Source organism: Megalops cyprinoides, chromosome 7 (assembly GCF_013368585.1).
Source record: "Megalops cyprinoides isolate fMegCyp1 chromosome 7, fMegCyp1.pri, whole genome shotgun sequence".
NCBI classification, from domain to species: Eukaryota; Metazoa; Chordata; class Actinopteri; order Elopiformes; family Megalopidae; genus Megalops; species Megalops cyprinoides.
In genome coordinates this window covers 22,285,700-22,306,667 of record NC_050589.1, presented here as the reverse complement: position 1 = coordinate 22,306,667, position 20,968 = coordinate 22,285,700, and the positions used below count along the sequence as shown (strand labels likewise).

Here is a 20,968-nt window from a genome sequence, read left to right as displayed (position 1 = left end):
GCACCTTCTGTGGGGGCAGGGACTGTATATTGCACAGCCACATCAATAAAATATTGACATTTTTCCTGTAGAGATATCTTCTTTCCATAGAGATACACATGTGTACCACATATATATTTATTTAACCATGTTAAAATAATATACATACATATTGTTATATATGCTATTGATTTATATCTTAAAAATATTTTTCTCTTTATATAGATGTATACATATAGAAAATAGCATCAGCAATACAGGATGAATGCATGAGGTAAGGGATGTTAACTCTACAAATAGGTAATTGATGTTTAAACATTATTTACTTCCATATACTTTCTGTACAAGACTACAATGATGCAGGGGATTCATATCAAACCAACGCAGTGAATATTGGACCTTTGTTTTCCTTCTTTGAACACTTTTTTTAAGCAATGACCAACCACATCGCTTCACCAGTCATTTGAATTGACTCGTCTGTCAAATTGAATGTATTACCTCTCCTAGGCATGCTAGATCTTTTGCTTCACATTCAGTTGAAGATTGCATAGTCACATTGAATGGAAACCACAGACAGTGTATTGCCCCAATGATGGACATAGCACACAGGAAATCACACCTGGGAAATGCATGTTACAAATCCAGTTCAGTGGCCTTGTGGTTGTGTCCTTCCTTACAGCGGATGGCTATGGGTACAGTTCCAAAGAGTGCATTACACCAAAGACTTGCAAAATGAGGTTCCTGACTGGCAGTTAGCATTACACATAGAGATTGTGGTGATGGCTCTGTGACAGAGGTGCATATTGTCCACTGGGTGGACTGACACATCAAGTTGCTTCGCATCAGAGACTTTCAGATAAACTCTGACTCTATTGACTACCCAGTTTTTGACATGGTTTTCTTTAAATGATTATATGTGTGCATCCCTAAGAGGGGCAGCTCAGAAAAACACATTGTGTGGGGAAACTGTATTTTAAATTTTTTGCCATGTTAAACCTTACAATTTGAAAGTTAAACTGATCCAGTGACTGAACTCCTATCTGTAACAAATAAGTCAAATATACTGTATAGGCAGAGGTGGACACCCCGGCTTCGGAAAGTAAAAGTCCTTCCATGTATTTGTTCTAGCTATTCACTAAATAAGGTGATTTCACTAATTAGCTCCTCTACCTGGCTGAAGAGCTGTGCTCATTAAATTCAGCCGGTGTAGCGCATGGGTGGAACAAATACGTGGCAGGACTTTTACTTTCTGAAGCCGGGGTGTCCACCTCTGTGTATAGGGAGATGTGGCATTAACTGTAGCCACTGGAACAGAATAGGAATGATTCAGTGGTTTATTGGAAAGTGAATCATAAGATAACAATGAAAGCTACATTATTTGCTTAAACATTAGGGAGGTGACTTTGTAAGTCAGTGACTTTGTCAGTGTTTGACATCATTTGATTACTAATGATGTATAAATACATCCATCCTAATTCCAGTGATTCCACTGGCTTCAGTGTAAATGTGCATTGCCTTACACTTAAGAGACTGAATTACAAAATTCTATAGACTATGTACTAATTCTGATATTTACTGAACATTTACTTCTGAATTACAGACCCATTCGCACAGGGTACATTCACCAATTAATGTCATGTGATATGGCAGGTGTCTAGTAATCAATTTATCCCTAATTAGATTAGATCTCTAATCAGAATTATACTTTTAGCATATGGTTACTCTCCACTGACATTAAGCTGACTGTTCCTCATGAAACAACATACAAACTGGAAGATAGCGGTTTTCCAGTCTCAAACAGTCTCAGAGCCTTGGGCTTTCCATTGATACTGAAACGAAGGACAGTTTTGTTAGGCCAGAGAAAATTGCAGCAACACTATCTTATACAACTTGATGTGAAACATGAAACAAGACGGAGTGATAAACCACTTCCAGTTTTTAGCATAAACAAGGTAATACAGAAATATGTCAAGGGACTGATGGTGGTGGATTGCTCAAAGGATTGTTCAAAGAAGTAGTTATGGAAATATCAGTTTTGTTACATTTTGATGTATAATTATAATGATCGGTTTGCTTTTTAAAAAAATTCTTTTCTGTAATGTTTTCAACAGCTCAGATTGTTGTTTTTCATTGAATAACAAGTGCATAAACTGGCAGCCAAGTACCGGAGAGCACAAATTACCCTGCAGACACAAACTGAATGAGGGCGTGCAAGAAGTCTTACTGTACCTAGCAACCCATGCTTGAAGCTACAAGATGAAGGACATTTATGACAGTCTACATAATTAACCCTTTGGCAATGGGTCCCACATTGGGGAGTGACGGGGGTTTTGAACATGCCACTAAAAGAAGAACTCAAATTCAATAATTCAATTCCATACATACAAGTAGCTAAATACAAACGAGTCTATCCATTTTTATTAACCGGGAACACAATTTTGTTGTATTTTTTTAGACATAACATTAACAGTGGTATTAAATATTTTTCTCTTTATGTTTTCAAATATGAATCATTGCATAGAACATTTGAAATGGAACATTTCTTTCAACCACCCCATTTTTGATTCACTTGTTTTGTTTTGGATGATTGGAAGCACACACAAAGGAAACACAACAACACACCGGTGACATGAGGTTTTGCCAGAGCATGCTAAATTCTCAGCAACCACAGACAGACAATATACATCAGATTTAGGGTCAGTTGGGAGGGATATCCATGACACTGCAACAATACAGCAGGAGTTAACCTGACCTGAGAGATTTCTGTGACAACTACTGAAACCATGGTTGGTTCATTCACTGCCACTTACACTGCCGCTGCCACCCCAGAATGAACACAATAAACTCTCATTCCAGCAATGGCACACGCAACATTTTGTGCTCAGCTTCAGACATATTTTATTTATATGACAAGGGAACTTTACTTTTCAGAGCCTGTAGATTTTCTTTCATCTGTTTGCTTACTATTTATTTCAACCATTAATGATCAAGACCGATGTATTTTACACCGAGGAAGACTAGGTACACTAGAAAAAGTAACATAGACTGGGAACATTGCTTCCTCTGCATTGAAAACCTCTTTCCTTGTTTTCTCACACATCTCTCTTTTCCTTTCTTCCTTTCCCTCACTTCCCTCAGTCATGCTTCATCTTAACAATTATGCTGTCATTGGTAGTTCCTTTGCGTAAAACCTGAAGAGCCCAAAATAACAGTATGAAAATACAAAAGAACACAGAGTTGCTTGGTGTGGAGATGGCCCTGCTATATTCAGTACCTCTCTGTTTTGTTGCAGTGTGTCTGGACTGGGTCTGTGGACGGGGGCTTGCCCACCAGGGCTGTGGTAGGACTTTGCACAGTTCAGTTAATGACAGAGGCAACACATTCCTGGCCCCTAATTCTAAAACTACACCCAATTGTGCTCTTGACTGACTGCCTTTTGCATGCTATTGCTTTTTTAAGGAAAAATATGTCAATAAATAATGAAATGTTGATCAAAATGATTACAAAATCAACAATGGAAAAAAAACTATGCAAACTGATATAAATCGGACAAGAACAAAATTTAAAAAATAAATAGGCAATACAGCATGTTTTTTTACTGCTGGAATTGTAATGTAGTCATGCTATACTGTGTGCAAAAAAGTTGGGTTAATATGGATTAAAAAAATATGAGGTATACAAGTAAAAAAACTGAATGATTAAGGCTGTGTCTATTATTTTTGAGAAAAAATCAGGCAAACATAGACAGGAAAAAAAATACTAAAATAATCAGAATCACTAAAAACCCAAGGTTATGTGATGGTTTTGTGATGGCTTTGCAATGGCTAGTAAACAAATCCGGCCGCGCTGTGTCCTGTCCTTTCTGTTTTCAGAAGAGTGAGTCCTCAGCCGCGTGACCAGATCTGATGTCGCTTCTTCTTCTTATTTTTTTTTTTTAAATCCTATGGACCTTTTTATTATCCAATGTCTTATGGCCTCCTTGATTTAGATGATGAACAGTGTTAGGTCTTGGATATAAAGTTACATGCACTCCAAATCCTAAATCCACTTTACGCTTCTGGACACAAATAAACAGGTCTGCATTCAAAAAAGGGGGCGTTTCCATACTGGAATGTAAAGATAATAAAAACAGAGCATACAGTAGAGATATTTTCGTTGTCATTTTGTTATCTTCATTACTTCTTCCCCTCCTAAATGCTCTCATCTCAAAATGAAAAGGTCTTTTAGTACAAGAAAAACCTATGAAACATTTTCTTTTCTTTTTTTTTTTCAAAACAAGAGGAGATTGTGGTTAGACATCTGAGCGCATGAATTTGGAATCAAGGATCCCAACCTGCGGAGTCCTATCTCCCCCCCACCCCCCCACCTCACCAGGCTGTTTATTTACTTCTAGTGAGGTAGTGCCACAAAGCAAGGAAAGAGACTTTGGCAGATGACGTTCCATCTGGAGGAGTCAGCAAACGTTTTCTGCTTCCAAATGCTTGCCTTATTCCTCTGTAACCCAAATCTCCCAGCTGTCTGAACAAGCTGCTCAACTGGTGCAGACACCAGCCTCTTCTCTTTTCCAAGCAGGTGTCACCCGTAGACAACAGTCTTCTGTGCTCTCCATGACCATCTGAAAGTGAAAGTTCAGTGGTCTGAACTCAGCAGTCAGCTGGGGAGATGGGCAAGGCTCTGGTCATCTTAACAGCACATGCACTCTTTTGTGTGGACCAGGGCTTTTTTTACAGGGGGTCTCTCCAGGATAATAAGGAGGGCATCTTCTGGACTATCTGAAAAAGAAAATGTGTAAATAAAATTCAAAGCTGTAATGTGACCTACATGTGAATGAGGTACAGTACCTGCAGCTATAATCAACAATACATACTCAAAATCTACATACACAAAGTTCCAATGTGGTTGTAGCTTGAAACTGCTCTACCCCTTTAGCAAGTTATTAATACAGTTTTCTTTGTGTCACATTAGTGCAGAGCCAAGAGGTGCTTAGAGAGAGTGACCTTCACATATGTTATAAAGTCCCACCTCAATATCACAATGAATACGTTCATTGTAAAAACTGAGTAATTCAAACAGAAACTCTCATTACAGACTCAGTACAAACCTGGAAAGATGTGTTTACTGAGGTGGCAGTGTCAATAAAAGGAAAAAAAAATCAATTAGTAAGAAGAGCACTTTCACATACATTTATTCAGTCCCATGTGCACTGAGGTTATATTTTTTCATGTTTGATGCATGTTTGATACAGCTACCTAGCTATTTATTCTACTAATTTCATTTTTTGGTCTTTAGCATTTTCTCATACAGACTCACCAGCCACTACTTTCAAATACGTGTTTCTGTCGACAGAAATTCTAAACATGATTTCACATTCCAAAGAAAACAGAGAATGCCCCCGGTGGCGTTTAAAATGTACACGCCTGCCTGGCTGCACCTGTGGGCCGATGGCACTGAGGCACCGTCTGCGTCTGTAGTCTGTGTCAGTGCCTCCACAGCACTGCGGTGTGCCGCACAGCTCCAGCAACTTGCTGCCCCGTGGGTTTGCCTTTTTTTATTCCTGACGTCCGCTTCTTGTCACGAGAAGCAAATTAGCAGCGATACCCGGAGCAGTGGCTGCAGTGGGGCGCTGGCTGTCGATTGAGCTCTCTCTGGGTTGCGAGCACTGTCTGCAGGGGCGCCTGCCCCAACCTGGGCGGCAGATCTGCGTCCCTGGAGAACCACTGCCTTTACTGAACATCCCCTGTGGGGCAACCCCTTGACAGTCACAGAGGTCACCACCTTTGGGTTTGGGTTTCTAACAGTGCTTCCCTGTTACATTGAAGCAAACTGTTTGGACAGGATGCCAGCTGGCCTGACCTTGCAGGTGTGAATCACTTTCCAGTTTCCACAGATTATTTGACCCTGCAGCTGAACACCCTCCAGTGCATTATATTGCTAAGGATGGAGAGGGACAGCCCTGATACTTGCTTTCTTCCACCACCATACCTCTCTTCTGTGTCTGTCATCTGGTTGTTGTGCTGAGAAAAATAAGTCAGTTTAATGATTTTTAGCATTATCCATTTGTGGTGGGTTTTTGTTGCATGTTCAAACGGAACGCCCCAATCTCAGAGACTCACCAGAACTTGCTGTGCTCCATCCACTGGCGGGCAGTTTAGAACAGAAGAGGTTTATGTCCAATGATGGAGATTTTTAGTCCAGAACATTTCCTCTTTACACCAGTCCTGTAACACAATAAGTACAGAAAAGGGACTCATTTGTTGCTATATCAGTCCACAATATCCATGGTGGGACCCCATTATTTTCCAGATCCTCTTCCCAGAATCCTCTATAGTGCAGTGTACATCAGCAATGAATTTTGCACACTGTTCTTCCTTTTATCTGAAAGTATCAAGAGGTACTTCCTGCAATGTATTATGCATCACGGCTAGACTGGAAAAGCCATAATGTGAGGGAGAGCAGTGGTTTGTATTTGACAAGATTCATAGTGGTCTCTGTGGCTCATTCAGCGAGTATGCAGGCTTGTATCCACTATGAGTCCTTGTGGAATAATGTCTGCACGAAAGAACAGGCATTGATGGTCGAGGGCAGTCTGCTGGAACTGACAGGGTGAAAGATAATTAGCAATGAGTCTGCGACAAAGGCTGGTAATGAAAGCTTGTTCCAGCAAGGATTTTTCATCCCTCTCTAGAGCACCAGCATGGAGAATAGCACAGTATTTGTTCCATTGCCATGGTGACAGAGGCACGTTAAGGTCATCTGGACACATACCAGGGAATAGCAGCTAGAGACCCTAGATATAGAATAAGTAGACCAACTGCAATTTTCCATCTGATGTGTGCCCACTTTTCTTAACGTGAATGGTGCCCTGAATGGACAAACACACACAGCTACCCAGCTAAGGATAACTGACATTCTGGAGTGGCTCACAATTCTATCATATATTTAGTATTAGAGCTGAGTCAGAAATTATTTGAATTAAATGACTATGATCCAATTAGGCCACCTCCTGGCTGATATTCAGTTGAGCATTACCCCAAATGGACTTTGCCATTGTCTGTGGGCAGGGGTCTGAGGGATCTGAGTCAACAGGGGTCCAGCAAGAGAGCCACTCAAAGTGGACTTGCCACTAAACGGCATCATTATTGTTCATAATGACACCTTATTAACACACTTCATCCTCAGAGGGGTTGCTGTCTTCTGGCAGATTGTTTGGTACAATGCACTGCTGTACTGTCTGCAAGTTACTAAAGCCAACAGTGAGTGCATATCATTAATCTGTTTATTGTTGGTTATTAATTCTCATTTATATTTTTTTCAGATTTAATTTCCCATGGTATCCCCCTACACAGATTCTGTCAGAAAGTATTACGTTGGCCATATTTACCTCTACGGTGAAAAATGCACACAAATGCCTTGCAAATATGTTTCACAATTCTGTTCAGTGGTAAGCATCCCATAGCCATTTGTAGCCATTAGTGCAAAGGCCCATCTCTTACATGGGCCTTGCCACTAATAGACATTTTTTTTTTTTTTGACAGGGTCTCTCTCCATCTCCATCTCTATGCTGTCACCTCTGGGAGAAATTCTTTCACTGAAACTGTCAACATATCACCAGCCTCCTCCACAACACAAACTGACAGCTGCATTTACTGAGCCCAGCCCCTGCAGTCAGGGTCCAACCCAGGCAGTCATCTTCCCCATCTACCTCAGAGCATTATTAGGATTCTCATTTTTAAAAATGGAACAAATATTACAATGTTAATTTTCACAAAATGCATCTTGAACAAATGTAGTTGTTGACTCATTGTCTTGGATGTAATAGCTCTGTGGATAAATAATTTCAACACACAGTCTGCCTCCACATCAAAACAAGTAACACATATTGTATCAAAACAGGTGACCCTAAAACTATCAACATAAGTGCAAATGATGCAAGGCAGAAATCTTTAACTGAAGCGTGAAAATCATCCAGAACTTTTGGAGTTGTATTCTCATATTTGGTCAGTAGATGGCACAGGAGTAGAGTAAATAGCAACTGACAGCTACATGTTGAGTTATATAATCGCTGCAATTCTTTCACAATAAACCTGTGTGATTACTTTTTTCAGTATAGTTTCATTTTAAGTTATTTTAAAGGTCCATTCAAATGCCAGTCAAATTGGGCATAAATTACAGTTCATCGCAACATTCTACTTCAGCTGTATAACTGACAGGTTGGAAAGGAAAATTGCTGACCAGACCCAACCAGCAAACAATCTCTTTCAGCCTCTTCACTTTGCATGTCAGGTTCTTCAAGGCTAAAACTGCTTGATTTAAAACCATTTCTAACACTCAAAAGCAAGATTTGTAAATCACAAGATATTGTGATTATGAATGGTAATAGCATTGTAAGAAGACAATATGTTGATGTTTGCATGATACATGTTGGTCTCACTTTCCATTATTGTACATTACAGACTTAAATTGCATGGCTCAGTGTTTTTATGTAATGTACACTTGAATGTACAGTCATATTTGTATCACATGTATTGCATTGTATTAAAAGCATATAATCATGTTTATTTAAGTCTGTTTTGATTTATTTCATGTAATGTTATGTGCATGTAAGTTTTAGCACAATAAAACTTAGCAACATTTTCATCTGACCATAGTTTTCTGAAACATAAGTTTCTCTTCCTCCCTCCCTCCCTCTTTCTCTTTCTCATACCACCTTGTTGAAAGTTTCTCTGTGAGAATTAGGAAGGCTGATAATGTAATGAACAGTGTGGGTGTGTGTACTTGTGCATAGCTGCTTTCAGTCTCCATCCCTTGTGTAACTGAACATAATGCACCTTGCATAATGGAGTACTCAGTAAATGACTGGGCAGAGAACAGAATTTGGCCAAAAAAAAAGGACAATTGTCTTAAAACCACTTTTGGCGGTGTTCATGCACATATTTTTTCTGGATTTATGTTATGTTCTGCATTAGACAGCACTCAGTCAAGTAAAATGTTTTCATTTTAAAATTGCGGTCGTTCCACCTTCAGAAAGATGCCAACTGGTAGTGGTCAGGGATGACACACACGATATACAATCCTCTTCTGACATACCTCTCTGCCTCTCACCTCTTGCTGCTAAGGATTTTTATCACATGCATCTGTACTAAACCTGTACCCATTTCTCAAAGAAATGATCAGTATTAGCAACAATGGATAATATACCTTCCATTGAGATCACTGCAAATGAGGTGGTCAACATCCTTCACATGGCAAGTTACAAAACATCACCAGTGACATCATCACCCACAAGTGCAATAAGACAAGGCCTTTTCTAAAGGGGGAGGGGGGGGGTATATCTGTTACTTTTGTTTTTTCACAGACTCAAAGGAGATGCAGCTGCAACTTTCAGAGGATTTAGAGGAAAACCTCTGTACTTCTTCACAAGAGATATAAGAGAGAGCTAGACAAGCATTGTCATGATCAATTATTTCTTACACAATTATAATATACACAAAATTGTATTGACAGTTTTCTGACTTACTTGATGCTCATATATTGTAAACATCTTACAGCAATTTGATAAATGCAGAGCAGTAGAGTATATCCAAGATTCTCACAGACAAACAGTTTTACTTCACTGCTTTACAAAATGCTGCACACTGGCTTGAGGTGAGAAGGACTGCTTAAAGAAGTCTTCATATATTCTGCCACAGGGCATCTCAACAGGTTTGAACTGAGCCTGAGGCCCTCTTATTTTTATTACCATATCATGTATGAAGACCTTAGATTTGGGATGTGAGCCTGGCATAACTTACTGGGTTTACTCCTTCAGCTGTTTCCCTAAATGCTATTCACTTCCCCTGAGTTGCAAATTGACAAAACATAATGCATATTTAAATTTGTTGACATGAATTAGTTCATAAAGGAGTCAGTTCTCTATCACTTTATCCAAAGAATAGCTTTAGTTTGCAAGTAGCAAAGAAAATAATTGGTTTTTAAGTATGAAAAATATAGCTGTTAGCAGTAAAAGGATCACATGGAGCCTTATTGTAAATGTACACAGCAGGGTATTACTGTTATGTATGTTTTCTGCTGTCTACTACAGTACTTCCGGTAGCCTGCTGTTACATTTGCCAAAAATAGATATGATAGCTGACCCAGCTGGATTAATTTGCCTTAAAGAGAATGGGTAAATCAGTCTGCTTACTGGCCCACTGACCCTACACCACCTGACCTTTGATCTTTAAAACAATAAAACAATGGTGGATGTATAATCCCATTGTGAAACACTACTGCTCCATCACTGAGCTAGGTACTTCACTTTAATTACTCCTGTAAATACGTTGCTGTACAAATGGGCTACAGAATGTCTAAGGTATAAAAGTGTAAGCACTAGGTCACCCTGAACGGCTGCTAAGCCAAGAGGCTAAGAAGGGTGTCTGCAAAGAGAATAAGTAATAATATAAATGTATATAAATAATGGAAAGACCACAGAACACTGCCCCAGATATGTGTGACTGTTCTGCCTTTAAATCTCAACAGAGGATGCTGTACCCATTAAACAAGCTGGCCTCGGAGTGATTTATCTTTATGTTGTCAAAAACATGACCCTGTTCCCATTGCACCTCCTCAAATTTGCATTCCAGCGAATAGCATTTTTTTATCATGTGACTCACACAGATAGAACTGAAACAGCAGGAATGCTGGGAGAAAGGGCGGTGCTTTTTCTGCCTATCAGTGCACTGAGCCTTCAGCATGGGGTCCCTGATGACCTTATTTGCTGTAACAGGATACCCCATACCCCTTCCTCTCCTTAGCTTCTCCTTTTTTCTCTTTGCTTTGTCTGCACTGACCTTGAGGAAGCCCACTGTAGAGCAACCCGGAGCAGAGCATGCTGGGACAGTTAAACAGTGTAACGAACGAGCAGGTTTTATCACACAACGCTGCCGATGCGATCTGCAGCACACCCCTCTGAATGATGAATGCCCGCAATAAAGAATTCAGAATGCAAGTAAGTGTTTAAGCTAGGCCAGGGTATTGGGCCATGCTTATTTGTAGTTGTGACTGCTTCAAACCATATCCTGCTGGTTTTCATACTTTTCACCCTTGATATCTGATGAGCACATCTTTGAAATGCATCACAGTATCATCAGATTGCTTAATAGAGTGTCCATGGATTTTGTCCACACTGTAGGGTTGATCTCTGTGCATTTGTGGTTTTCAAAGAATGGCATTAACATACTGCACACATTAATACTAACAGCAATGAATGGCAAGGGCTGACAAACATGAGTTGAAAAACTTTGAAACCCAGCATTTTCACCAGGTTAATTTTTTTCCAAGAACAACCTTCAATCAAAAAATCGCCATGATTCCTTATATTGAGAATGTACACTACACTGAAAAAGGCACAAAAATCAACAGGATTCCATGATATCACCTCTACTGGATTTGATTATCAAAGCCACCAACATAATGCTAAAATTTTAAATGCATCCCTTCCTTTTATTTAATGTCTGCCACCTGACTGAGATAGAGAATTAATTAGTGCAAGTGAGAGTTACATAAAAGGTTTTAATGGCATTTGTTGTAGCAAAGTGATCCTACAGAGGAGTCAGTACTGGCTGTTGGTGCGCAGTCATTACCAGGAGGAGACGTCAGAGAGGAGAGAGTCCTGGGGTGATACACACAGCATCGCCAACGCTCCATCAGGCAGTCAACCGTGCAGTAGAGTGTACAGTTACCGGCTGGTGTCGATTTCCATTTTCAGAATATTAATTTCCATTCAGGCTCACATTTAAATAGACCTGCCTATAAAACACCGCACAGCTCCGCAGCAGTTTTCTGTGGGTCTGTGAGGAACCTCCAGCCTCCACATAAGCCTGCATTGACAGTCTAAAGTAAACTGATTCTGGTACTGTCGGTCTTAAAACAGTCTTGATTCCGGTAGCTCTGTCTTGGATTCTGCAGGGCAAAGCCAATTAGCTAAGTAATTACACTCTGCTGGAGTTAACTGTAATGCCATTACAGATGCACACCCTCCCTCTCAAAGTAGCGTATGAGCTTACCATGAGCTTTCACAAGCTACCATGAGCTTACCGTATTCTATGAGGGAGCTACTCTCCAATACTACTGTCATGATGGAATTTTCTGCCATGATTACCAACACATGCATGATTTACTGCGTTTTAAAGGCTTGTATTCTGACCCCATTTCAGGCTTAAAAATGGCCCTACGCTTCATTTAGCTCAAGGGCAAAGTAGCAAACACAGCAGTTTTCAAAAAAAGACCTAAAAATAAAAATAAGAAGTTAATTTTGCTCTCTGTACTTCTGTATGTTCTCAATTCTATGTAGGCCAATTACTGTGCAGGAAGGGGAAAAACTCACCTTGGGCTATAACCATGTTAACCTCATAAACAAGCACAGGTGACTAATGAAGCTAGAACAGTTACTAATATTTACCCTGTGCATATGTGCATGTGTGTTTATGCCTGCAAATGTGCATAAGTGAGTGCATGCATGCATTCAAGTGAGCACATATTCATGTGTGCACAGCTGCTTATATAGTGTAATACTAAACAAGCATTATGCTGTGCCTTCCTCACTATTAATGATTTCACTGCGGGCCATGTTAAAAACAGTAACACTGTGATTCATGAATAACAGAATGAGAAGTACAAAGTACAAATGGCTGGCTGTGCCAAACCTCATGACTTACTACATACCGCCCTCACCCTTTATCATGTACTTGATTCCAGATTCCACATTTTCCTCTTACTCATCCATTCTGCAGCTGCAACTTGTAGTGGTGACACTACTGTGGTCACTATTGTTGAAGTGACACAATCAGTGGATGAGGAAGTTATATTGTGAGTAAATCAGTGAGAAGCACTATTATTTGGGTTGCTTTTGCAGAAACAAAAAAAAAAAACAATGAACAGAAATTTACTGTATAACGAAGCAATCAATTTGAATATAAAATTCATCATAACATAATATTAACATAATATAATAATTAATATATAAGTATACCTTGCAGATGTCTCAGGTAACCTTAAAGGCTGTTGTACCCCAGTTTTGGAACTCACACTGTTCTGCAATAACTTTATTGTGACTAAGATGCTCACTCACAGCATGTCCTGCCAGAGGAAGCAGTGAAGGTCTCTCGTCCATCGTCTACTCTTGCCTGGGATCTCTAGCGCTGATAAGGCATCCATTGATTCCAATCCCGCTTTGCTAGAATGAAGAGAAAATATTCAACAGGTCAGCCCCTCTAAAACTTAATATGCTCATTTAAAAGGTTGAATAATTGATTAAGCATTTTAAATAGCAGAAAATATATTATTGTGCTGTTTCTGCTATGCATCATTATCAGCATCATAGTGAAATTAAAAGTAATTTGGAATACAAAATATGACCAATACACTCTGTATGCAGGGGGCCTCTGACTAATTGACTAAATTATTCGAAGATATATTTAATTTGCCAAACAATAGACAATCTTAAAAAAGGATAAATGGATTGGGCAATACTCACTGCTGCGCTCAGAGTTCCACTTTCTCTGTCTCTCACTCTTAAATGATATACACAGTAGGGGGGAAGTTCATAGGTTTTTCCAGTACAAAGCCTCACAACGTTCACCACAACTGCTCCAGACATTCCTGAAATTAAATAATCATTTTCTGTCAGATTCATTCCGAACAAAGACACACAAACAATATTGAAGTTGACAGTATTTAACCAGTGTATCCAAGAGTATCACAAAAAAAAATTCGACAAACTACACAAAGTAAACCACTTTGGAGAGAAATGAAGCTGATTAAATCCGATGAGGAATGTAAATGATCTCACTTCCAGTTGAGCCTCAAAATGTCATCAATGGACAAAAATCTCCGGATAATTATGATGTGATATAATGGATGTCAAAATGGGGTAAACAAAAAAGAAAATGTGGCTCACAGACCTTCCCTGATAAAGCTAAAGTTTATTTATAGGCATCATCATTATAGTGCCAATTATTACAGAAAACATTAAGTAAGAAACTTCAAATCTGAAGAGTTGAGTCGGTTGTCCAAAGTTTTTGTGTGCAAACCACTTTTACACAATTATAGACATCATTTGAAATATGTCCTATCTCAATTGATTATAACATGTTTCTATATGTATTGATGCTGCACATTAGTTTTGGGTTAGGCTCTCAGAATTGAATGACCTTCACTGCCATGGTATTAACAGCAGTATAAACAATTGCATGAAATAGAAACAAAAAAATTCCAAAGGCAGAGAAATGGAAAAATAAGATATGTTAAAAGTTTAATGTAAAAGTTCATGTCCCAAAAATTATTCTCACCTTAGCTGCATGAATCATTTGTTCAAGTGCAATGAAGAACATACTTCTCAAGTCACAAAACCAAAGGAGGCAGCATAGATTTGCCTGAATGCATCTTACTAACATTTGGGGCCATGTTTTGTGGTCAGATTAAATAGTTTAAAGTCACGTTCATCAGCAACTGGTGCTGAAAGGTGAAACTGAGAAAAAAAAATTATGCCCTCAGAAGTATGGAGGCAGATCAGTTTTTTTTTTTTTTTCCACGGGTTTTCATCTTCTGGTGCTGGTGCCTTTGCTAGAAACTATAGAGTCTGGACAAAAAGTCTGTACAAAAATACAATACAATAGCTGGACCAACTATTGTAAAGTCAACTGCCTGATGCAAGAGCATATCTGTGTTTCAAATTCATTATTTTGGTTCACAAACAAAAATTCAGGAAATCTGAAGGTGCTAGAGAGGTCAACTGAACTTGTTACAAGACTTGTGCACTTGCATTTCTTCTGTTAAATTTATCTTTTCCTATCATTTCATATCACAAGGTATGAACTCCTTTGAAGACCACTGTGTATCAAAGTAGACAAAAAAATTGCCTGCATTACCATTACAACGTAATGACAAAAGCCTTCCTTCCCTCATTCATCTCAGTGTGTAATGATCAAACACAATACTCCCCACTTTTAGTTAAGAAGACATAAGTGATACTTACCCTCTGCTCTGCGTCTCACCAGAAGGAGGTGAATTTCTTGCCGAAAGCAGACACAGCTGTTTGAGAGAATGACAGAAAGAAAGAGGGAGAGAGATCATTAATGCTCTGATCATGACAGTACATGTTTGCAGTCACAGCTCACAATGTGAAGAAACAGAGCATCCTGCTGCCTGCGAACAGCATGCTCTCAGACACTGAATATCTGAATATTTGAGGTGGAGGTCTGCACTCACTGAAGAATGATGAATCATAACTGAAACTGTTATTGAGCAGTGCTTTATACAGCTTAACTGACGTTTGTCAAAATACACTAGAGGGAAGCTTTGGAATATGTGTTTCTTCTGACAGCGTGGTTCTCCTAGCGTCGACAATAATTTCACTTTCAGGGATTCTTTGCTGCTACAAATGACATATATACATTACAACTCTGTATGCTTCAGTTTTAGTCTTATTACATGCTGTAAAGAAAAGGTGAACAGACAGCATTGCTGGACTGCTGTAGGTGCCTCTGCTTTAGCATTGTACCTTCTCCTAGTTTTCCTGCCTGCTCGGCTGCCCCTCCTGGCAAGATTTTGGAGAGGACACTTTCCCCTTCGCTAGATGGCTGTGGCGCTGCTGCGCTTCCGATCCCTCCGGGCCTGGGAGCCGCTTTTGAACCTGTGAGGTGGAAGAGGAGGTGATGTGGAGCGCTCTTCAGACACCAGGGATGTAGGGATGGCTGGGATACAAGCTTACAAAAACTTTTCTGTGAAAACTTATCATTATCACTTCTCAGAAAACACCTGTTAAAAATAAGAATGCATTGTAAAGTACAGTGTAGTACCTACATTAAGATAATAGTGTAGTATCTTACATTAAGATAATATTATGTTAAGAAAACATTTTCAGAATGCAGTGTGCCTCTGTCAATGTCTCCATGGCACCTTCACAGGCATTATTGATGCCCTGATTCTTTTAGCTACAGCGCATGGCACATAAACCTAAATTCCAACATAAGCATGAACCTCTCAGCGTGTGATGCGAATATCCTTACACTCATTCCCAAGCAGAACGTTTCTGAGCACACATGCAGAGAGCGTGGGAAATGGGAGGACTTGAGGTCGGATGAGGCCACTCTTCAGAGGACCGATATTAGAAAAATACTGTATTTAAAAAAGGGCCTAAGTGAAACCCTTCTCATTTCTGATAAGAAACCTACTCACCAATTCCTGTCAGAGGTGGCTGAGGTGTTTTTGCTGGCTGCGCCACGGCTGGCTTGGCAGCCAAACCAGGTGTAAGGGCTGTGTCCGTCTTTGCCTGCCATGACAAAAGAGAGATGATTAAAATATTGTTTTTGAAAAATCAATGCTTGATTCATTGTAGCACGCATAGGGTAGATAAAAATGCAAAATGGCTCATTAAATAAAATCTAAATTTGTGTAGGTGCGAATAAATCTTGCAGTCAGAGATTTAAAGGCACTTAACAGCTCTGCTCTGTTCTGAGTAGCTTTTTGAAGCTGCTTTCTTGTGTATAAAACTCTACAAACACACTTTATGCTATTGGGAGATCTGCCCATTTGTATTACTGTTCAAGGCCTATGAATCACTACAAAAGCTGTTGCAGTGACAGCAGTGAAAAGGAAAATCTGAAATGAAGAGCTTTAAAAGACAAAAAGGTCAAGGGGAGTCAAAGAGAGCTCTTTCAAAATAAGTCCTCAAATACTATTTCAAGCAACTCAATAGAACTCTACTCTGCTTTTATTAACAGCAGCAGAGTGGCTCTGCTGAAGGGAAATGCCGTCCTGCACTTACCGCTGGGGCAGGCTGTGTTCCTGCTTGTGGCTGTCGAGCCTGGACCGGTCCAGGCTTTGCCTGCAGCTGCTGGGCCTGCGCTGGCTGCTGCTGCTGCTGCTGCGCTGCCCCTGCTGGCTGCTGCTGGGACTGTCGTGCTGCAGAGGTCTGCGCTTGCTGCTGCTGCTGCTGCTGCTGCTGGGTGCGAGGCTGCTGGCTCTGCTGCCCCTGCTGCTGCAGGCCCTCCTGCTGCTGCGACGCAGGCTGCCTCCCTGACGGAGGCCCCCCTGACTGTCGCTGCTGCTGCTGCCCGGACCCCTGCTGTCTCGACGAGGGTGGGTGAGACTGCAAGTCCTGCTGCTTTCTAGAGGATGTCTGCTGGTGGTGGCCGGAGGACGACTGTTGCTTCTGTGTCCTCTGGCCCCCTGAGCCGTGGTGGTGGCCAGACGGGTCACGGGAGTAGTCAGAGCCGTGGTAGCCCTGAGATGACCGGGATTCGGAGCTCCCCCTCTTTGAGGAAGATGATGTACCCCGGGTGTCATGGCGCATCGAGGGGTCCTTTGGATGACCCCTAGAGGATCTGGATGACCTCGGCTCCTCTGAAGAGTGGCGAGACGAGGACGAGTGTCGCCCAGAGCTGCTACCGTGGTGTCTGTGATCACGGGATGAGGAGTGACGTGAGTGGCTGTACTCATCCTGTGGCCAGAGGTCCTCTTCTGGGGGCTCGTCATAGTCGTGGTATGTGTGTTTAACATGGCTCCTCCTCTGGGAGGAAGAATGGCCACTGCTTCCATAGTGTCGGGACCTATCAGAGCGGGCCTCCCGTGGCTTCTCAAACCAGTCTGTTTCTTCCTGTCCCAAATGATAGGCTTTGGAAATCAAATACAGATCACAGTCAATCTCCATATCCATCGCCGAGAAAGGCATGCAGACTGAAGCCATGCAAGGAAAACAAAACAGGCCAAGCTTTATAAAGTGCAGAATGCAAATACTTTGGGAACAAATAATAAGAACAAAAATAAAACATGGCACAAAACGTACAAAAGCACACAGGCCACCACAGTACATCATGATGAAATACAAGTGCTTTAAGATTTCACAGGTTCACAGACATAAAAACAGATGATGCAGTGATGCATGTTAGCAAAACATGCTAAAGCATTAGGCACATGCGGTTTCAGCCTTGGGCACAGCATTCACATGAACAGTCAGTTCAGACAAGAGCAGCTGCTGTCTTTCAAGAGGCAACATTAGCATGCAACTTTCTCATTTGGGTGGGTGGGGGACGTTAAGATAGGCAGTGTTTGGCATTCAGCACCAATTACCTTCGCTGTCAGACACAGCACAATGCATATCATCTATAATGTAAGAATCATCTGGTTTGTAGACGTGGCTTCTTGGCAGGTCCTTCATGTGGTCCTGCACATCAGGCAAGGAGTGGCTAGAGCCGTACTGATTGCGACTGTCAGGTGGCTCTGGCCCTATAGAGCCTCGCCCAACACCCATGGGCTTCCCCACGGGGCTGAGCGGGCTCTCCTCCTCTGAGTTTTGGGAACGCATCGAGGGCCTGCCACGGCTGTAACTGCCCCTCTGGGAGCGATCCATAGCGTCTCTGTCATACGACTTGCTCCTATGGCTGCCCGAATCTCTTGAAGAGATCTTGTCCATCCCGTAGCCTGTCGACCTTGACCTCCCGGAGCTGTACATGCGGTCTTCTTCCTCCAGGGCCTCACGGCTGGACATGCCGTAATACTTTTGTTGATCATAGATGTTCTTCTTCAACCCATAAGTGATGTCATCCTGAAGCTTCTTGGCCCTAGATACTACAGTGCAGCTACCACCAGATGATGTGGTTATGGTATAGGAGGCTAAGTCAGACTCCACATCTTTAGCTTCTTCAATGGGAGAGAACTTGGAAATCTTCTGCTCCATGCCTTGTTTTCTGTGTTTGCTTCGCTTTGAGGACACAACAGCTGGGCCCAAGCTCTTGGAGGAATGCTTCTGGACACCCATGCTGGAGCCATGTTTGTCTGAGCGCGTGGAGTGTTTGTAGTCGTCATAGTAATAGGAGGATCCCCCACCCATGCTACTGCTGCTGCTGCCCATTCGGCCATGACTGTCTGAACCACGCTGGTGGTAGCTGCTTGTGCTCTTACCCCTGCCATGGTGGTCGTACAGGTCTTCCTCTGACTCCTCCTCGGTTCTGCCGTAGCCACTCACTCTCGCAGGGCCGGTCTCACTCCCGTAGCGTCCGCTGGCAGGGTGTCCATGGGCGTCTGTCTTGTGCATATCCGAGGAGGTGCCCATGCTCTCTTTTGTCAACTCACTGATGTCATCTATCATTACATAATTTCTTGGGATGTTCTGCTCAAGGTTGGTGTAGAGGCCCTCCGAGGTGTAGGCGGAGGAAGGACTCTCTGCAGAGTGTATCCGGTCTGACAGGGTTGTTTCTGGTGGTTTATACTGTCCATAAGTATTGGCAACAGATGTGGTGTACTGTCCATAAGTGCTGGCTACAGTCGTGGTGTACTGTCCGTAAGTATTGGCTACAGTCGTAGTGTACTGTCCATAAGTATTGGCCACAGTTGCAGAGGTGTAGGTAACATCTTGAGCTGTGGTAGTCACTACCACAGTGGGCGTACTGATGACTTCATAGTTAGTAGGAACCTTCTGCTCTAAGTCAGCCAAGGAGGTCTGTCGAGGCCTCTGGTGAACAGTGAGGATCTCTGCTGTTGGCTGAAAAGGCATACTTGGGCCCGTCTGGAAGGACGGCTGGCTTGGGTATGGCAGGGTCTGTGATGGGTAGGGAGGACCAAGAGAAGGCTGAAACCCTGGGTGGCTCGGCTGACCTCCCAAGTCTGTTGGATAGGGGGGCTGGCTCTGAGGGAAGCTGTGAGGCGGGAACGCACTCTGTGCTTGGTAGGTTGGGGGAGGGGGATGGGGTGGCAAGGCACTCGGCTGAGGGTGAGCCTGTGTAACAGCAGGGTACTGAGGGGGCTGGAATCCTGTTTGCTGGTAAGGGGTGGGCACCTGTGGCTGTGGTTGGCTTTGTGGGTACTGGTAAGTGACATAAGAGGAGGTGGGAGGGTACTGAGCTGTGTTCAGTTGTTCTGTGGAAAACTGGTTCAATGGTGCTGTGCTTGGTCTCGTCAACAGACCGTTGCCCTCAAAGGCTGTCGCCAACCGCAAGTTGTTAAGCTCGCTGTCTGACATGTAGTCCCTGCTGTCTCCCATGCACCGAATGTAGGCCAGCTCTCTCCTCTCCCTCTCCTTCAGCAGGGTCTCCTTGCGCTGGTTGATGCCCAGCTCTAAATACCGAAGCTTGGCATCTATTTCCTTCTCCTCCTCCTCCAGCTCAGCTTGTTGCTTGCGCAGCTTTGTGGACTCCTGCTCTACCACCTTCAACTCATGGGTGATGTCTTTCAGGAGGCTGGCCTTGTTGGCTAACATTGGTCGGGACCCCATCTTCTGAGGCAGAGTGGGAGATCCGTACATCTGAGGGAGGGTGGGAGTGATAATAGAGAAGGTTTCCTCTGGTGGTGGACTAGGCAGTGTCCTCTTTACTTTTCGCATCAATGAGCTATGCTGCAGGGCTGCAAGCTGGAAGACATCAACGGAGTCTGTTAACATAAAGCAAGGCTGCAAGGGGGACTTGTTCAACACTGCAGTTTCACTGATTCATGACTCATGGAATTTTAGCACGCATCGTAAAAATTCGCAGTGTAGCTGCCTCATGCTTCCTACACGAAAATGTACTACATGTTAATGAAACGTGAATTGTAATGAACATTGTATTCAAACCTTGTTGATGGGACTATGAAGCCTGGTTTAAGAAAAAAAGGCAGTACTTTTATGAAAAATCCAAATTAATTCATAAACTATTATCAAGCTGTTATTGTTTCTTAATAATGTGAAAATCTAAATATTAAATCTTCATATTTTGAACAAACTACACATAGCACATAACTATGAATTAATCAGTCTTTTTAATTAACAATGGAGCTCCTTTGGGGGTTAAACCTGAACTATATTAATCACAGTGACAGTGGAAGAAAGACTTTAGAAATTAGATAATTCTGCAAGATATGCCTGTACTTGTCGTATACAACACATACTGCAGAATAGTGTAATCTATTAAATCCGTTTAATCACGTAAATACACATGCAGTGCTTGATTACAGTAATGATCAATGTTTCATTCTACTA

General features: G+C 41.9%; 1 protein-coding gene across 5 annotated transcripts in view; it reads right to left on the bottom strand.

Moving 5' to 3' along the window:
- Positions 1-4,362: 4,362 nt before the first annotated feature.
- The window catches only part of bsna (bassoon presynaptic cytomatrix protein a), a 127,429-nt gene continuing 110,823 nt past the window's right edge, over positions 4,363-20,968 (bottom strand). For 2 of the 5 annotated variants that reach the window (XM_036532541.1, XM_036532546.1), the window contains exons 6-14: positions 18,088-20,362; positions 16,784-17,631; positions 16,195-16,288; positions 15,518-15,649; positions 14,993-15,048; positions 13,493-13,617; positions 13,088-13,192; positions 6,093-6,197; positions 4,363-4,751 (exon numbers count right to left, since the gene is read on the bottom strand). In XM_036532541.1, coding sequence (XP_036388434.1) covers positions 15,008-15,048; positions 15,518-15,649; positions 16,195-16,288; positions 16,784-17,631; positions 18,088-20,362 — 3,390 coding nt within the window. In that variant the 3' untranslated portion in view covers positions 4,363-4,751; positions 6,093-6,197; positions 13,088-13,192; positions 13,493-13,617; positions 14,993-15,007. Of the gene's footprint in view, positions 4,752-5,080; positions 5,098-6,092; positions 6,198-13,087; positions 13,193-13,492; positions 13,618-14,992; positions 15,049-15,517; positions 15,650-16,194; positions 16,289-16,783; positions 17,632-18,087; positions 20,363-20,968 lie in introns of all 5 variants that reach the window. The other 3 variants (XM_036532543.1, XM_036532544.1, XM_036532545.1) reach the window with 3 other exon arrangements.